The following is a 14993-nucleotide window of genomic DNA, read 5'->3' on the forward strand; positions in this document are numbered from 1 at the left end:
ACCACCATCATAAAGGTATTTTTCTGTGGCTAAACTGTACTATAAGTATGTATATTATAGGAAAGGCTGCCTAAATTGGCTGCTCACTGAGCCAATACTCAGTGAAGGAATATTTACAATATTGGTAAAGCAACAAACGCAAGATTGTGCTCAGTTATCTCAAAACAGGATGTTTCTCAACCCAGGTATTCAAGTAACGTTCCACGTATGTGCCCTCTTAGCTGAGTTAAAGATATTTAGTAATTGCAGCATTTTATTCAGAAATGTCATCAGGCAAAGAAACTGAAGGCTCTTAATTAATAAGACATTAGTGAGTTGTCTTCTATAATACTGTAGAACCACTGAGTAAATCCTAATAACAAATGAGCATCATGTCATGATACCAGCAAGCATTACTTTGCAGACCAGTTGACAGAGTAAGGTAGTATTGTTAACTCATGCTGGACAATAAGCAAAAACAGTAAATTGTGTACAGTAATTCAAAATAACAATAACTTTATAAGGGGGTTAAAATCATAATTATCCTATAGACCACCAATGTAAAGTACAACCCACTGAGGAATATAGAAAAAACTTTTCATAAGCTCAGCTAGTTAGAAAGTCAGTCATTCCTGGACTCATCCTAAGCCAGATCACTAAATCAGAATAGTAGGTGTATATGCAGTAATTTAAAGTAACAGAGTTCCTGGGTCTGGGTGAGCCAAATAACTCTACCTCCAGGAAACTGATGTAAGAGCTGATATCCCAAGCTGCTGTGGATCTGCAGAGCCTGCCAGCTCAGCTGCAGTGGTGGCATAGTATACAGGGGCCCTCTTCTCAACACTCCACCTCCACAGTTTTTAGGACTTGGGTTTCCATTTGCACTACACTACCGGTGCAATCCACAGCTGCATCATAAACCTTAGGTACTCTAAGTGTTTGCATATTTATCTCACTATCAAGAAGAGCCTTAGCAGATAAGTCGCCATCTTTGATGTGTTGTGTTATTTTAAAACAGCGGTCCAACAGCATGATCAATCATATGCACATCTAATGCTATTTCTAAATAAGCAGACATTAGCAGGCTGCATTACCGGGTGTGTTGAAATCTTGTAGAAGATAATCAATAATGATTTAACAGCCCACTTGTGGAAGAGAAGTACAAATATTAGTATCTTCTGATATAGAAGATTTTCAGGGATAATTGGCAGATTATCAAAGGTCCACTTGTAGCTACTGGCATTTTAGCATTTCATGCCCTCTACCTGCACACGTCCCCTGAGATTTGGTAATCATTTACGATATTGCATAGCTTTTGAATAAGACTTTTAATGGAAAAATGAGTATCAAGTCATTCAAAAGTTACACTTGCAAGGCTTACTTTCTCCCTTGTAAAGTACATTTTTGTTACATATTAGTCAACTCTTGTAATCTTAGTTCTTTCTCACTTTTTATTTTTGTCTGATACTATGATAAAAATATAAATAATAGATCAGACATGAGTTGCTATTGGTAGTGACAGAGATGCATTATAGCAGTATGACTGTGGCTTTCAATAGTGGCAGGGCAGACATCACATTTGGGCTTCACAAGAGTTAAGTGACTCCAGCACTGAGGCAGTTTCCAAATATTAGCAGCAGATACTACTTTCTATGGGAGCCTCTGTAACATAACTACAGTGAAATTAAACCTGTTTTCTCTAACATTGGTGTGTCCGGTCCACGGCGTCATCCATAACTTGTGGGAATATTCTCTTCCCCAACAGGAAATGGCAAAGAGCACAGCAAAAGCTGTCCATATAGTCCCTCCTAGGCTCCGCCCACCCCAGTCATTCTCTTTGCCGTTGCACAGGCAGCATCTCCACGGAGATGGTGAAGAGTATGTGGTGTTTAGTTGTAGTTTTTTATTCTACTATCAAGAGTTTGTTATTTTAAAATAGTGCTGGTATGTACTATTTACTCTGAAACAGAAAAAGATGAAGAGTTCTGTTTGTGAGAGGAATATGATTTTAGCAGCAGTAACTAAAATCGTTTGCTGTTTCCACATAGGACTGTTGAGATGAAATAACTTCAGTTGGGGGAAACAGTTAGCAGACTCTACTGCTTAAGGTATGACTAGCCATATTTCTAACAAGACTGTGTAATGCTGGAAGGCTGTCATTTCCCCTCATGGGGACCGGTAAGCCATTTTCTTAGTCTCAAACAGAATAAAGGGCTTAATATGGGCTATAAAACTGGTAGACACTTTTATGGGCAAGATCGATTGCTTTATTTGGGCATTTTATACAGCTTGATGTTGAAATTCACACTTATAAACTTTGGGGAACGTTTTTTTACGTCAGGCACTGGTTTAGACACCTTTCCAGTCAGGAAGGGCCTTCCCTGTAGTAGGCTGAGCCTCATTTTCGCACCATTATTGCGCAGTTACTTTTGAGAGCAGGACATGCAGCTGCATGTGTGTGGGTCTGAAAGTAGTTGAAAAGGTTCCTAGAAGGCTTCATTTGGTATCGTATTCCCCCCTGGGTTTGGTAAAGTTGCAGCAAAAGCTGTAGCTGGGACTGTAGAGGGGTTAAATCTGTAACCGGCTCCGGTTAACTCATTTTAAGGGTTAAAGGTCTGAAATTTGGGGTGCAATGCTTTGAATGCTTTATGACACTGTGGTGAAAATTTGGTAAAATTTGAACAATTCCTTCATAGTTTTTCACATATTCAGTAATAAAGTGTGCCCTGTTTAAAATTTAAAGAGACAGTAACGGTTTTGTTTTAAAACGGTTTTTGTACTTTATTGACAAGTTTAAGCCTGTTTAACATGTCTGTGCCTTCAGATAAACTATGTTCTGTATGTATGGAAGCCAATGTGTCTCCCCCTTCAAAATTGTGTGATAATTGTGCCATAGCGTCCAAACAAAGTAAGGACAGTACTGCCACAGATAGTAAAGTTGCCCAAGATGATTCATCAGATGAAGGGAGTAGACATAGTTCTACATCATCTCCTTCTGTGTCTACACCAGTTTTGCCCACGCAGGAGACCCCTAGTACTTCTAGCGCGCCAATGCTTATTACTATGCAACAATTGACGGCAGTAATGGATAACTCCATAGCAAATATTTTATCCAAAATGCCTGCATATCAGAGAAAGCGCGATTGCTCTGTTTTAAACACTGTAGAGCAGGAGGGCGCTGATGATAATTGCTCTGTCATACCCTCACACCAATCTGAAGGGGCCATGAGGGAGGTTTTGTCAGATGGGGAAATTTCAGATTCAGGTAGAATTTCTCAACAGGCAGAACCTGGTGTTGTGACATTTAAATTTAAATTAGAGCATCTCCGCGCACTGCTTAAGGAGGTGTTATCTACTCTGGATGATTGTGACAACCTGGTCATTCCAGAAAAATTGTGCAAGATGGACAAGTTCCTAGAGGTTCCGGTGCACCCCGACGCTTTTCCTATACCCAAGCGGGTGGCGGACATAGTGAATAAGGAGTGGGAGAAGCCCGGCATACCCTTTGTCCCCCCTCCTATATTTAAGAAATTATTTCCTATGGTCGACCCCAGAAAGGACTTATGGCAGACAGTCCCTAAGGTCGAGGGGGCAGTTTCTACACTAGCCAAGCGCACTACTATTCCTATCGAGGATAATTGTGCTTTCAAAGATCCTATGGATAAAAAATTGGAGGGTTTGCTTAAAAAGATTTTTGTACAGCAAGGTTACCTCCTGCAACCTATTTCGTGCATTATTCCTGTCACTACAGCAGCGTGGTTCTGGTTCGAGGAACTAGAAAAGTCGCTCAGAAGAGAGACTCCGTATGAGGAGGTTATGGACAGAGTTCACGCACTTAAGTTAGCTAATTCCTTTATTTTAGATGCCGCTTTGCAGTTAGCTAGATTAGCGGCGAAAAATTCTGGGTTTGCAATTGTGGCGCGCAGAGCGCTCTGGCTAAAGTCTTGGTCAGCGGATGTATCTTCCAAGACAAAATTGCTTAATATCCCCTTCAAGGGTAAAACTCTCTTTGGGCCAGAATTGAAAGAGATTATCTCAGACATCACTGGGGGTAAGGGCCACGCCCTCCCACAAGATAGGCCTTTCAAAGCCAAGAATAAGTCTAATTTTCGTTCCTTTCGCAATTTCAGGAACGGACCGGCCTCCAACTCTGCAGCCTCTAGACAAGAGGGTAATGCTTCGCAAACCAAACCAGCTTGGAAACCGATGCAAGGCTGGAACAAGGGTAAGCAGGCCAAGAAGCCTGCTGCTGCTAACAAAACAGCATGAAGGAGTAGCCCCCGATCTAGGACCGGATCTAGTAGGGGGCAGACTCTCTCTCTTCGCTCAGGCTTGGGCAAGAGATGTTCAGGATCCCTGGGCACTAGAAATAGTTTCTCAGGGTTATCTTCTGGAATTCAAGGAACTACCCCCAAGGGGAAGGTTCCACATGTCTCACTTATCTTCAAACCAAATAAAGAGACAGGCATTCTTACATTGTGTAGAAGACCTGTTAAAAATGGGAGTGATACACCCAGTTCCAACCGTGGAACAAGGAATGGGGTTTTACTCAAACCTGTTTGTAGTTCCCAAAAAGGAGGGAACTTTCAGACCAATTCTGGATTTAAAGATCCTAAACAAATTTCTCAGAGTGCCATCGTTCAAAATGGAAACTATTCGAACGATTTTACCTACAATCCAGGAGGGTCAATTTATGACTACCGTGGATCTAAAGGATGCGTATCTACATATTCCTATCCACAAAGATCATCATCAGTTCCTAAGGTTCGCCTTTCTGGACAAACATTACCAGTTTGTGGCTCTCCCATTCGGGCTAGCCACTGCTCCAAGGATTTTCACAAAGGTACTCGGGTCCCTTCTAGCGGTTCTAAGACCAAGGGGCATTGCAGTGGCACCTTACTTGGACGACATTCTGATACAAGCGTAGTCTCTTTCAAAGACAAAGGCTCACACAGACATCGTTCTGGCCTTTCTCAGATCTCACGGATGGAAAGTGAACATAGAAAAGAGTTCCCTGTCTCCGTCGACAAGAGTTCCTTTCTTGGGGACAATAATAGATTCTTTAGAAATGAAGATTTTCCTGACAGATGTCAGAAAGTCAAAACTTCTAAACGCTTGTCAAGTTCTTCATTCTGTTCCACGTCCTTCCATAGCTCAGTGCATGGAAGTAGTAGGGTTGATGGTTGCAGCAATGGACATAGTTCCTTTTGCGCGAATTCATCTAAGACCATTACAACTGTGCATGCTGAAACAGTGGAATGGGGACTATACAGACTTGTCTCCAGTGATTCAAGTAGATCAGAAGACCAGAGACTCACTCCGTTGGTGGCTAACCCAGGACCACCTGTCCCAGGGAATGAGCTTCCGCAGACCAGAGTGGGTCATCGTCACGACCAACGCCAGTCTAGTGGGCTGGGGCGCGGTCTGGGACTCCCTGAAAGCTCAGGGGCTATGGTCTCGGGAAGAGTCTCTTCTCCCGATAAACATTCTGGAACTGAGAGCGATATTCAATGCTCTCAGGGCTTGGCCTCAACTAGCAAAGGCCAGATTCATAAGATTCCAATCAGACAACATGACGACTGTTGCTTACATCAATCATCAGGGGGGAACAAGGAGTTCCCTGGCGATGAGAGAAGTGACCGAAATCATAAAATGGGCGGAGGATCACTCCTGCCACCTATCTGCGATCCACATCCCAGGAGTGGAAAACTGGGAGGCGGATTATCTGAGTCGTCAGACATTCCATCCGTGGGAACTCCACCCGGAGATCTTTGCCCAGTTGACTCAATTATGGGGCATTCCAGACATGGATCTGATGGCGTCTTGTCAGAACTTCAAGGTTCCTTGCTACGGGTCCAGATCCAGGGATCCCAAGGCGACTCTAGTGGATGCATTAGTAGCGCCTTGGACCTTCAACCTAGCTTATGTGTTTCCACCGTTTCCTCTCATCCCAGGCTGGTAGCCAGGATCAAGCAGGAGAGGGCCTCGGTGATCTTGATAGCTCCTGCGTGGCCACGCAGGACTTGGCATGCAGACCTGGTGAATATGTCATCGGCTCCACTATGGAAGCTACCTTTGAGACAGGATCTTCTAGTACAAGGTCCATTCGAACATCCGAATCTAGTTTCCCTTCAACTAACGGCTTGGAAATTGAATGCTTGATTTTATCTAAGCGTGGGTTTTCGGATTCTGTAATAGATACTCTGATACAAGCCAGAAAACCTGTTACTAGGAAGATTTACCATAAAATATGGAAAAGATATATCTGTTGGTGTGAATCCAAGGGATTCTCATGGAGTAAGATCAAAATTCCTAGGATCCTTTCCTTTCTCCAAGAAGGTTTGGATAAGGGATTATCAGCGAGTTCTCTAAAGGGACAGATTTCTGCTTTATCTGTCTTATTACACAAATGACTGGCAGCCGTGCCTGATGTTCAAGCTTTTGTTCAGGCTTTGGTCAGGATCAAGCCTGTTTACAGACCTTTGACTCCTCCCTGGAGTCTGAATTTAGTTCTTTCAGTTCTTCAAGGGGTTCCGTTTGAACCTCTACATTCCATAGATATCAAAATGTTATCTTGGAAAGTTCTGTTTTTGGTTGCTATTTCTTCTGCTAGAAGAGTTTCTGAGTTATCTGCTTTGCAGTGTAATCCGCCCTATCTGGTGTTCCATTCAGATAAGGTTGTTTTGCGTACTAAACCTGGTTTCCTTCCAAAGGTTGTTTCCAACAAGAATATTAACCAGGAAATAGTTGTGCCTTCTTTGTGTCCGAATCCAGTTTCAAAGAAGGAACGTTTGTTACACAATTTAGATGTAGTTCGTGCTTTAAAGTTCTATTTAGAAGCAACAAAGGATTTCAGACAAACGTCTTCTCTGTTTGTCGTTTATTCTGGCAAGAGGAGAGGTCAAAAAGCTACTGCTACCTCTCTTTCCTTTTGGCTGAAAAGCATCATGCGATTGGCTTACGAGACTGCCGGACGGCAGCCTCCTGAACGCATCACAGCTCACTCTACTAGGGCTGTGGCTTCCACATGGGCCTTCAAGAACGAGGCTTCTGTTGATCAGATATGTAAGGCAGCGACTTGGTCTTCCCTGCACACTTTTGCCAAATTCTACAAATTTGATACTTTTGCTTCTTCGGAGGCTATTTTTGGGAGAAAGGTTTTGCAAGCCATGGTGCCTTCCGTTTAGGCAACCTGATTTGCTCCCTCCCTTCATCCGTGTCCTAAAGCTTTGGTATTGGTTCCCACAAGTTATGGATGACGCCGTGGACCGGACACACCAATGTTGGAGAAAACAGAATTTATGCTTACCTGATAAATTACTTTCTCCAACGGTGTGTCCGGTACACGGCCCGCCCTGGTTTTTTAATCAGGTTTGATGAATTTCTTTCTTTAACTACAGTCACCACGGCACCCTATAGTTTCTCCTGTTTTTTTCTCCTGTCCGTCGGTCGAATGACTGGGGTGGGCGGAGCCTAGGAGGGACTATATGGACAGCTTTTGCTGTGCTCTTTGCCATTTCCTGTTGGGGAAGAGAATATTCCCACAAGTTATGGATGACGCCGTGGACCGGACACACCGTTGGAGAAAGTAATTTATCAGGTAAGCATAAATTCTGTTTTTTGTTTTATTAGTGACCCCTAAAGATTGCCATGCAATGGCATTTAGCTGTTGTACAAAAAGTTTAGTTTGACAAAATCCAACTGGTAGTATCAATTAACCCTGTGACACTGTTTTAGTGCAATTATCCCTATTCATGACACATGCCTACTGCTGTTAACTCTTACAGACACAACCCCATACAAATCTCTCACCACAAAGAAAAACACTAATTATACCCAGGAGATTTCCTCCCACATTACAACTTATGAACGGTTACCCAAAATTTAAAAAACAAACTTTAATCCATTTACTTTAAAATTCCACTGAAGAATTGTATTTCTTTGCTTTCATCTTGCAGCACAGCATCCTGCTGTATTCCGTGCTGTGTTCTGTTGAAAAGGCTTTTCCATGTTAGCTATACCAATCAAGATTAATCATATAAAATATTACAGGTAAAATAATAAATGAAAGCAGTAGAAGGTGTGTTTATGTAATTTAAATTCCAAACTGGACCACCTAAGAGTAAAGGTACCCATTATCAGTTTGTTCTAAGAAACATAATCAAAAAGTATTATTTTTTAATAATAAAACATTTATTAATACCTTACAAATATGTTATGTATACTCCAGCTGTGTGTGATTATGGATAATTTAACCGTTTAAGGCCTACATTAAAAACTGATAATGTGAGCTCCGGAATTGTGCTCGGCCTCGCCAAACAAAAAAGCATAATAGGTTATTACAAGTTGTTGGTTAAAATGTATTTTAACCAAAGCAAAATGTGTAAACAAACATTTTAAGGCACTTAATATGGAAAAGTGCACCCTATGCTTTCAATGGAAAGAGGAAGTAGCATGCTTATTGCTCGCTTATTACAAGTCGTTGGTGCTCACTTGGAATCTGAAGTCCTTTTTGCATTTAGCACTTTTGAAATACAGGTATTAATTGTTATTGCTTGCTATTGTGGTTTTAAAAATGTTAAAGGTGCATAGCAAAGAACTTAGCCAAAAGCTTCACTACTTGAGTGGAAGTTTTGTGGTACATTGGCTTAGGGCTTAAACTTTAAACTTTATTTGATATAAATTTTACAGCAGACTCTCATAAAAATCTGAGGGAAAGAACGCCCCTGCACTATCCAATATGAATATTGTAGTGCACATGATACTACCATTCACACTATATATATATATATATATATATAGTATATATATATATATATATATATATATATATATATATTAATTATGGACTTGTAATACTAGTTACAAATTCTAATAATCAAGTGCTCAGATAACCACACAAAAACAAGGATGATTTAGGTTCCCTAGGTCTAAAAAACTTAGTAATATTTATATAACTAAATTGCGAATACAACATACACATATATTAGAAACATATTACAGCATTTCTAGCACTGTGAGTTCCGCACCTGATTGGAAATAATTTGCCTACTTTTAGTTACATCTTTGGAACGAGCTTGAATTAATATAATTTACTGTGAACAATTGAACAAGAGACTCTGATGTTTAATCTCACACCTTTTATTTTATTGTTTTTTGTTTTTAATATGTTTCCAATATATGTGTTTAGCATTTATAATAATAGTTTTGTTTGGATACATTCAAGCCCTCTTTTTGCTGCACAATTTAGCAAGGCTTTTTATCAGCTTGTGCAATTATGATATATTATATGACTTGTAATACCAGTGCAAAATTGCAAGAAGTATAGATTGTACTCCTGCAATGTTAATGTTCCATAGCACCTGCATTTTTGTGCTCCACTTGTAATCTGACACTGAGGCCTCTATTTATCAACGTGTCTACTTACCTGCCATCGCCGGCCCCAATACCCCCTCCTAAGCTCGCCTCACATCGCCGCCGCGGACCTGAATACGCTCGCCAAAGTTATCAAAAAAGCCAATCAGATTTTTCCTACCTTAATTCCGATTGGCTGATAGAATCCTATCAGCCAATCGGAATTCGAGGGACGCCATCTTGGATGACATCACTTAAAGGAACCTTCATTCGTCGGTAGTCGTCGGAAGGAAGATGTTCCGCGCCGGAGGTCTTGAAGATGGAGCCGCTCCTCGTCGGATGGATGAAGATAGAAGATGCCGCTTGGATGAAGATGTCTGCCGGTCCGGATGTCCTCTTCTGCCCGGATAGGATGATGATTTCTGCCGGTCTGGATGTCCTCTTCTGCCCCATCGGATGAACACTTCGGCTGCTGCGGATGTCCTCTTCTGTTCCATCGGTGGTCGGCTGGCTGAAGACGGCTAAAGGTAGGATGATCTTCAGGGGGTTAGTGTTAGGTTTTTTTAAGGTGGGTTTGGGTGGGTTAGAGTAGGGGTATGTGGGTGAGGGGTTTTAATATTGGGGGGTTGTTTTTTTTTAACATGCAAAAAGCTGAATACTTTGGGGCATGCCTCGCAAAAGGCCCTTTTAAGGGCTGGTAAGGTAATAGAGCTGTTAACTTTCGTAATTTAGAATAGGGTAGGGCATTTTTTTATTTTGGGGGGCTTTGTTATTTTATTAGGGGGCTTAGATTAGATGTAATTAGCTTAAAAATCTTGTAATATTTTTTTATTTTTTGTAACTTAGTTTTTTTTATTTTTTGTATTTTAGTTAGTTTATTTAATTGTATTTAATTGTAGGTATTTGTAGTTAATTAATTTAATTTATTTAATGATAGTGTAGTGTTAGGTTTAATTGTAACTTAGGTTAGGATTTATTTTACAGGTAATTTTGTATTTCTTTTAGCTAGGTAGTTATTAAATAGTTAATAACTATTTAATAACTATTGTACCTAGTTAAAATAAATACAACGTTACCTGTAAAATAAATATAAATCCTAAAATAGCTACAATGTAATTATTAATTACATTGTAGCTATCTTAGGGTTTATTTTACAGGTAAGTATTTATTTTTAAATAGGAATAATTTAGTTAATGATAGTGTAGTGTTAGGTGTAATTGTAACTTAGGTTAGTTTTTATTTTACAGGTAAATTTGTCTTTATTTTAACTAGGTAGCTATTAAATAGTTAATAACTATTTAATAGCTATTGTGCCTAGTTAAAATAAATTGAAAGTCGCCTGTAAAATAAAAATAAACCCTAAAATAGCTACAATATAATTATTAGTTATATTGTAGCTATATTAGGGTTTATTTTATAGGTAAGTATTTAGTTTTAAATAGGATTAATTTAGTTAATAATAGTAATTTTATTTAGATTTATTAAAATAATATTTAAGTTAGGGGGGTGGTAGGGTTAGTGTTAGACTTATGTTTGGGGGTTAATTAGTTTAATATAGATGGCGGCGGTATAGGGGGGGCAGGATAGGGGTTAATACATTTATTATAGGTGGCGACGGTGTAGGGGGGGGCAGATTAGGGGTTAATAAGTTTAATATAGGTGGCGCCGGGTCCGGGAGCGGTGGTTTAGGGGTTAAACTATTTAGTTGCGGCGGGGTATGGGATCGGCAGGATAGGGGTTAATAAATTTATTATAGGTGGCGGCGGTATAGGGGGGCAGGATAAGGGTTAATAGGTATTATGTAAGTGGCGGCGGGGTCCGGGAGCGGCGGTTTAGGGGTTAATCAGTTTATTAGAGTGGCGGTGGGCTCCGGGAGCGGCGGTTTAGGGGTAATAAATTTATTTAGTTGCGGCGGTGTAGGTGGGGCAGATTAGGGGTGTTTAGACTCAGGGTACATGTTAGGGAGTTAGGTGCAGACGTTTCCCATAGGAATCAATGGGATGTCGGGCAGCAGTGAACATGAACTTTCGCTATGGTCAGACTCCCATTGATTCCTATGGGATCCGCCGCCCCCAGGGATTGAAAACCAGGTACGCTGGGCCGGAAAAGTGCAGAGCGTACCTGGTAGTCATTTGATAACTAGCAAAAGTAGTCAGATTGTGCCGAACTTGCGTTCGGAACATCTGGAGTGACGTAAGAATCGATCTGTGTCGGACTGAGTCCGGCTGATCGAAGCTTACATCACTATATTCTACTTTTGCCGGGCAGCAGGGCTTGATAACTAAGGCGAATCAGCCTCGCCACAAATACGCTGCGGAATTCCAGCGTATTTGAGGTTGACGGCTTGATAACTAGAGGCCTGAGTGTTCACTGAAATGTAATACGTTGGATGCAGTGTATATCATTTCATAGAGAGAAAAATACTACAACCAACTTTGACATTATAACTGTTTGCTTAGCTATTTTGGAAATTGTTAAGTATACTATGCAGTTTTAAGTACCTTTTTGGGGTGGTTCTATATGTTAAAATGTGGGGTGCTAACAAAGGGTTGCCACAAGCTTCATATCGTGGGCTGGATATTGTACTGGGCTTGTTACTGAATCTCCCCTCATTTACTTTTCTATTTGTCCTGGGTAGTGCAGAGGTACTGCTGACACCTTTGAGAATGGGAGGTGTTACAATAATGATTAAACCACTGGTGTATATATTTTCCAAAGTAAAATACAGTCATTTTCTTATGAGTTTAGTATTATGGTGGTGAGTTTTATGTTTCAATTTTTCTGTGTAATGGAAGGTTGCCTATATATTTAGTTATGTATTGTTCATATTAATGCTTGAATGAAACTTGAAAAGGTTAAGAAGTATATTTAAGACTGAGAGGTGCAGTAGAATTAAAAATATGCTAAATACTCCTTAAACCTGTAGCATCCTGACCCCCAAAAACATGATGTAGTTCTGATTATTGCATTATCTCTCTATAGTATTTTTGTAACAATTATGGTAATGGAAGAGAAGTAGAAATAAATATATTTTGCATAAATGGATGCCTAGGATGAAAAACAAACACAACTATTGTTTTTAAGGAAGCAACAAATGTAGTAAAATATGCTTATTGCTGTCTAATTTAATGTGCTAATTTTCTTTAGATATAACTTCCCAAATGAATATATTGCTTTAACACCACAAATTATACATGGCACAATGGCTATATATAAAGAAGCAATGAAGAATCTTTTACCCACTCCAGCCAAGTCTCACTACTTGTTCAACCTACGGGACTTCTCTCGTGTAATTCAAGGAATCTGCCTGTCACGTCCCGAAACTTCAGAATCTCCATCAATGATTAAACGTCTTTGGGTCCATGAGGTAATTTATTACAAAAAATATTAATTTATTTATTATTTGATCTATATAGATACTTCTGAAAAATTAGAGCATCTGTTTGTAAAATATAATAAAGTTCAAGTTGTTTCCCAGGAGAAAATAAGTAAATGCAATGTAGCAAAACTAATTTTTGTTGGAAAACACAAATTTTTTTTTTTTTTTTTTTTATTGAGGTTGTGCGAAAGCAATACAACTTATATGAAACAACATATCATGAAAACAAACATACATAGTACATTTCAGGTTGTCGACTTCCATATATATATATATAGAAGGATACAATTCTCAATATAAATGAATCTTATGGAAAAAACTGGAACCTCTTTTTCTCTATTTTACATAAACTAAGATTAGCAGTTTGAATGGTCACATTTGAGTTTGTAAGCTTAGAGTAGTTTAGCAGTTGGTATATTAAATGATAGCTAAAGTAAAAATATCTTTCTGCTATGTAAATAATATGGTAAAATATATAGGTAGGATTGTGCTAGAAACCCGAGCAAACCTGCTACACTAGGCATGATAAACAAGGTCAACATCATACAGGACCGCAAGAGTTATTAATTAAAAACAATGGTTAGGTTGCGGCATAGGCAAGATGAGCCGCGTAGTTAGCCCTCCTAAATTAGGAGGTATATTATGGGGGGGGGTGGTAAGTTACATTTTTAATTGTAGGGTACCAGCTATAGATAGATAAGGCAAACCTCCAGAATATAAATATAATCAATGATGATAATGTGAGGTGGTCTGTTTTTGTAGGGCTTCAGATAGAGATATATATCCCTAAAAAGAGGAGATTAAAGAAATTGGGCAGTTATTGGATTAAAGTTTTGGATGGCATAGTGTGATCTTAAAGTCTGGAACACTAGTGTAAAGATATGTCATACATCACCATCCGTATTTTATGTGTTGGGAGACTCTAGGGTGTGGTGGTATCATGGATCCAGCCCACGTTGGCCATTTGAATATTGCCTCATTTTATAACATCACTCCAGCCCTCAACAATACTTACATCCTAAAAGTAATTGCAACATGACTTATACTAAATGAAAAAGTTAACCATAATGGCTAATATAAGAATAACCAATAGACCCGGGTAATGTCATCAACAGCAGGGAGTGCGACAGCCTCAGCAGACCATCAAATAACATATGGTACAATTATATAGAACAGTTGAGATATTATAGAATATAATATAGCTTGGCTACTCAGGCACCATTTAGCTAAGGATGAATCCTTAGGAACCAGGAGAGCTCTGTAAGGAGTTTACTCACCAATAGAAAAATGACACATTCAAAACTCATGTATCTGCTCCGGCCGCAAGCAGACAGGTATAGTATGCTAAGGGATAGTAAAGTGTCATCAAGTAGAGGTCCCCATGTTAAATTTAGGTATTAAACAGATCTAGACTAGTTGGAGCTATACACAGCCATAGGTCTAGCTAAGGTAATAAAGTCTTCTAATTCTTTAAATTGCTATAGTGAGTAGCCAGCTGGTAAATATAAGCATCTTATAAAACATTAGAGGTAAGAAAAGAGGAGATGACTAGACCACATATATAAAACTGAGTTACAAATACTAATAAGATATTTCAAATGATATGTGTACAGCAAAAAGTCAAATGCCAACAAACAAAATGCCTAACACAATTTGCTAAGAAATAATACTCTCCTTAAAAAGCGACCGCTGCCCTCTTTCAGTCTCTCCCCAGGGACTGTTTAGACAATAGACAATGGAAATAGATGGCGCCGGTCCCCGCGGGAAATCAACCCCCCCGACGACAGAGAGAAAAAGGCCCGATGTATGCACCAAAGTCAAGTCAACAATGTGCAACACACTCACTCCCCAAGCAGCACGGACCCAGCCCGCCAGAAGCGCCCCCCCCCCCCGGAACGGCAACGATGCAGCCCCAAAGGAAACACCAGCCTGGCCACCAAATGCAACAAGTCCGGCTCGCCACAGCAGACAGGAAGAAGAAAATCTCCAACCGCACAAAAATGTGTCTATTTCAAAATATTGAAAACAATTTTTTACCTGGTTTTAATATTGCTCTTGAAAAAGACGCTTGTGCGTTGAAACGCGTAGAGCTGAAACAAACACACTTCCACACAATTGGAGACCCCCCCCCCCATCCGCCGCGACGAGCCGGACCCACCACATTCAACAACCAAACTGACACCTCCCCCGGAACCACATCGCCACCACCCCAAAGAGAGACACCCCCAACAAGCCGAATCCACGCCACTCAAGGAGCGAGCGCACCGCACATCACCAACTC

General features: G+C 40.1%; 1 protein-coding gene across 1 annotated transcript in view; it reads left to right on the top strand.

The window, feature by feature from the left end:
- Positions 1 to 14993, top strand: part of DNAH7 (dynein axonemal heavy chain 7) — a 784664-nt gene that overhangs the window by 350728 nt on the left and 418943 nt on the right. Inside the window, exon 38 of the mRNA XM_053698573.1 lies at positions 12481 to 12700. Coding sequence (XP_053554548.1) covers positions 12481 to 12700 — 220 coding nt within the window. The remainder of the gene's footprint in view (positions 1 to 12480; positions 12701 to 14993) is intronic.

This window comes from Bombina bombina, chromosome 1 (genome assembly GCF_027579735.1).
Source record: "Bombina bombina isolate aBomBom1 chromosome 1, aBomBom1.pri, whole genome shotgun sequence".
Classification (NCBI taxonomy): domain Eukaryota; kingdom Metazoa; phylum Chordata; class Amphibia; order Anura; family Bombinatoridae; genus Bombina; species Bombina bombina.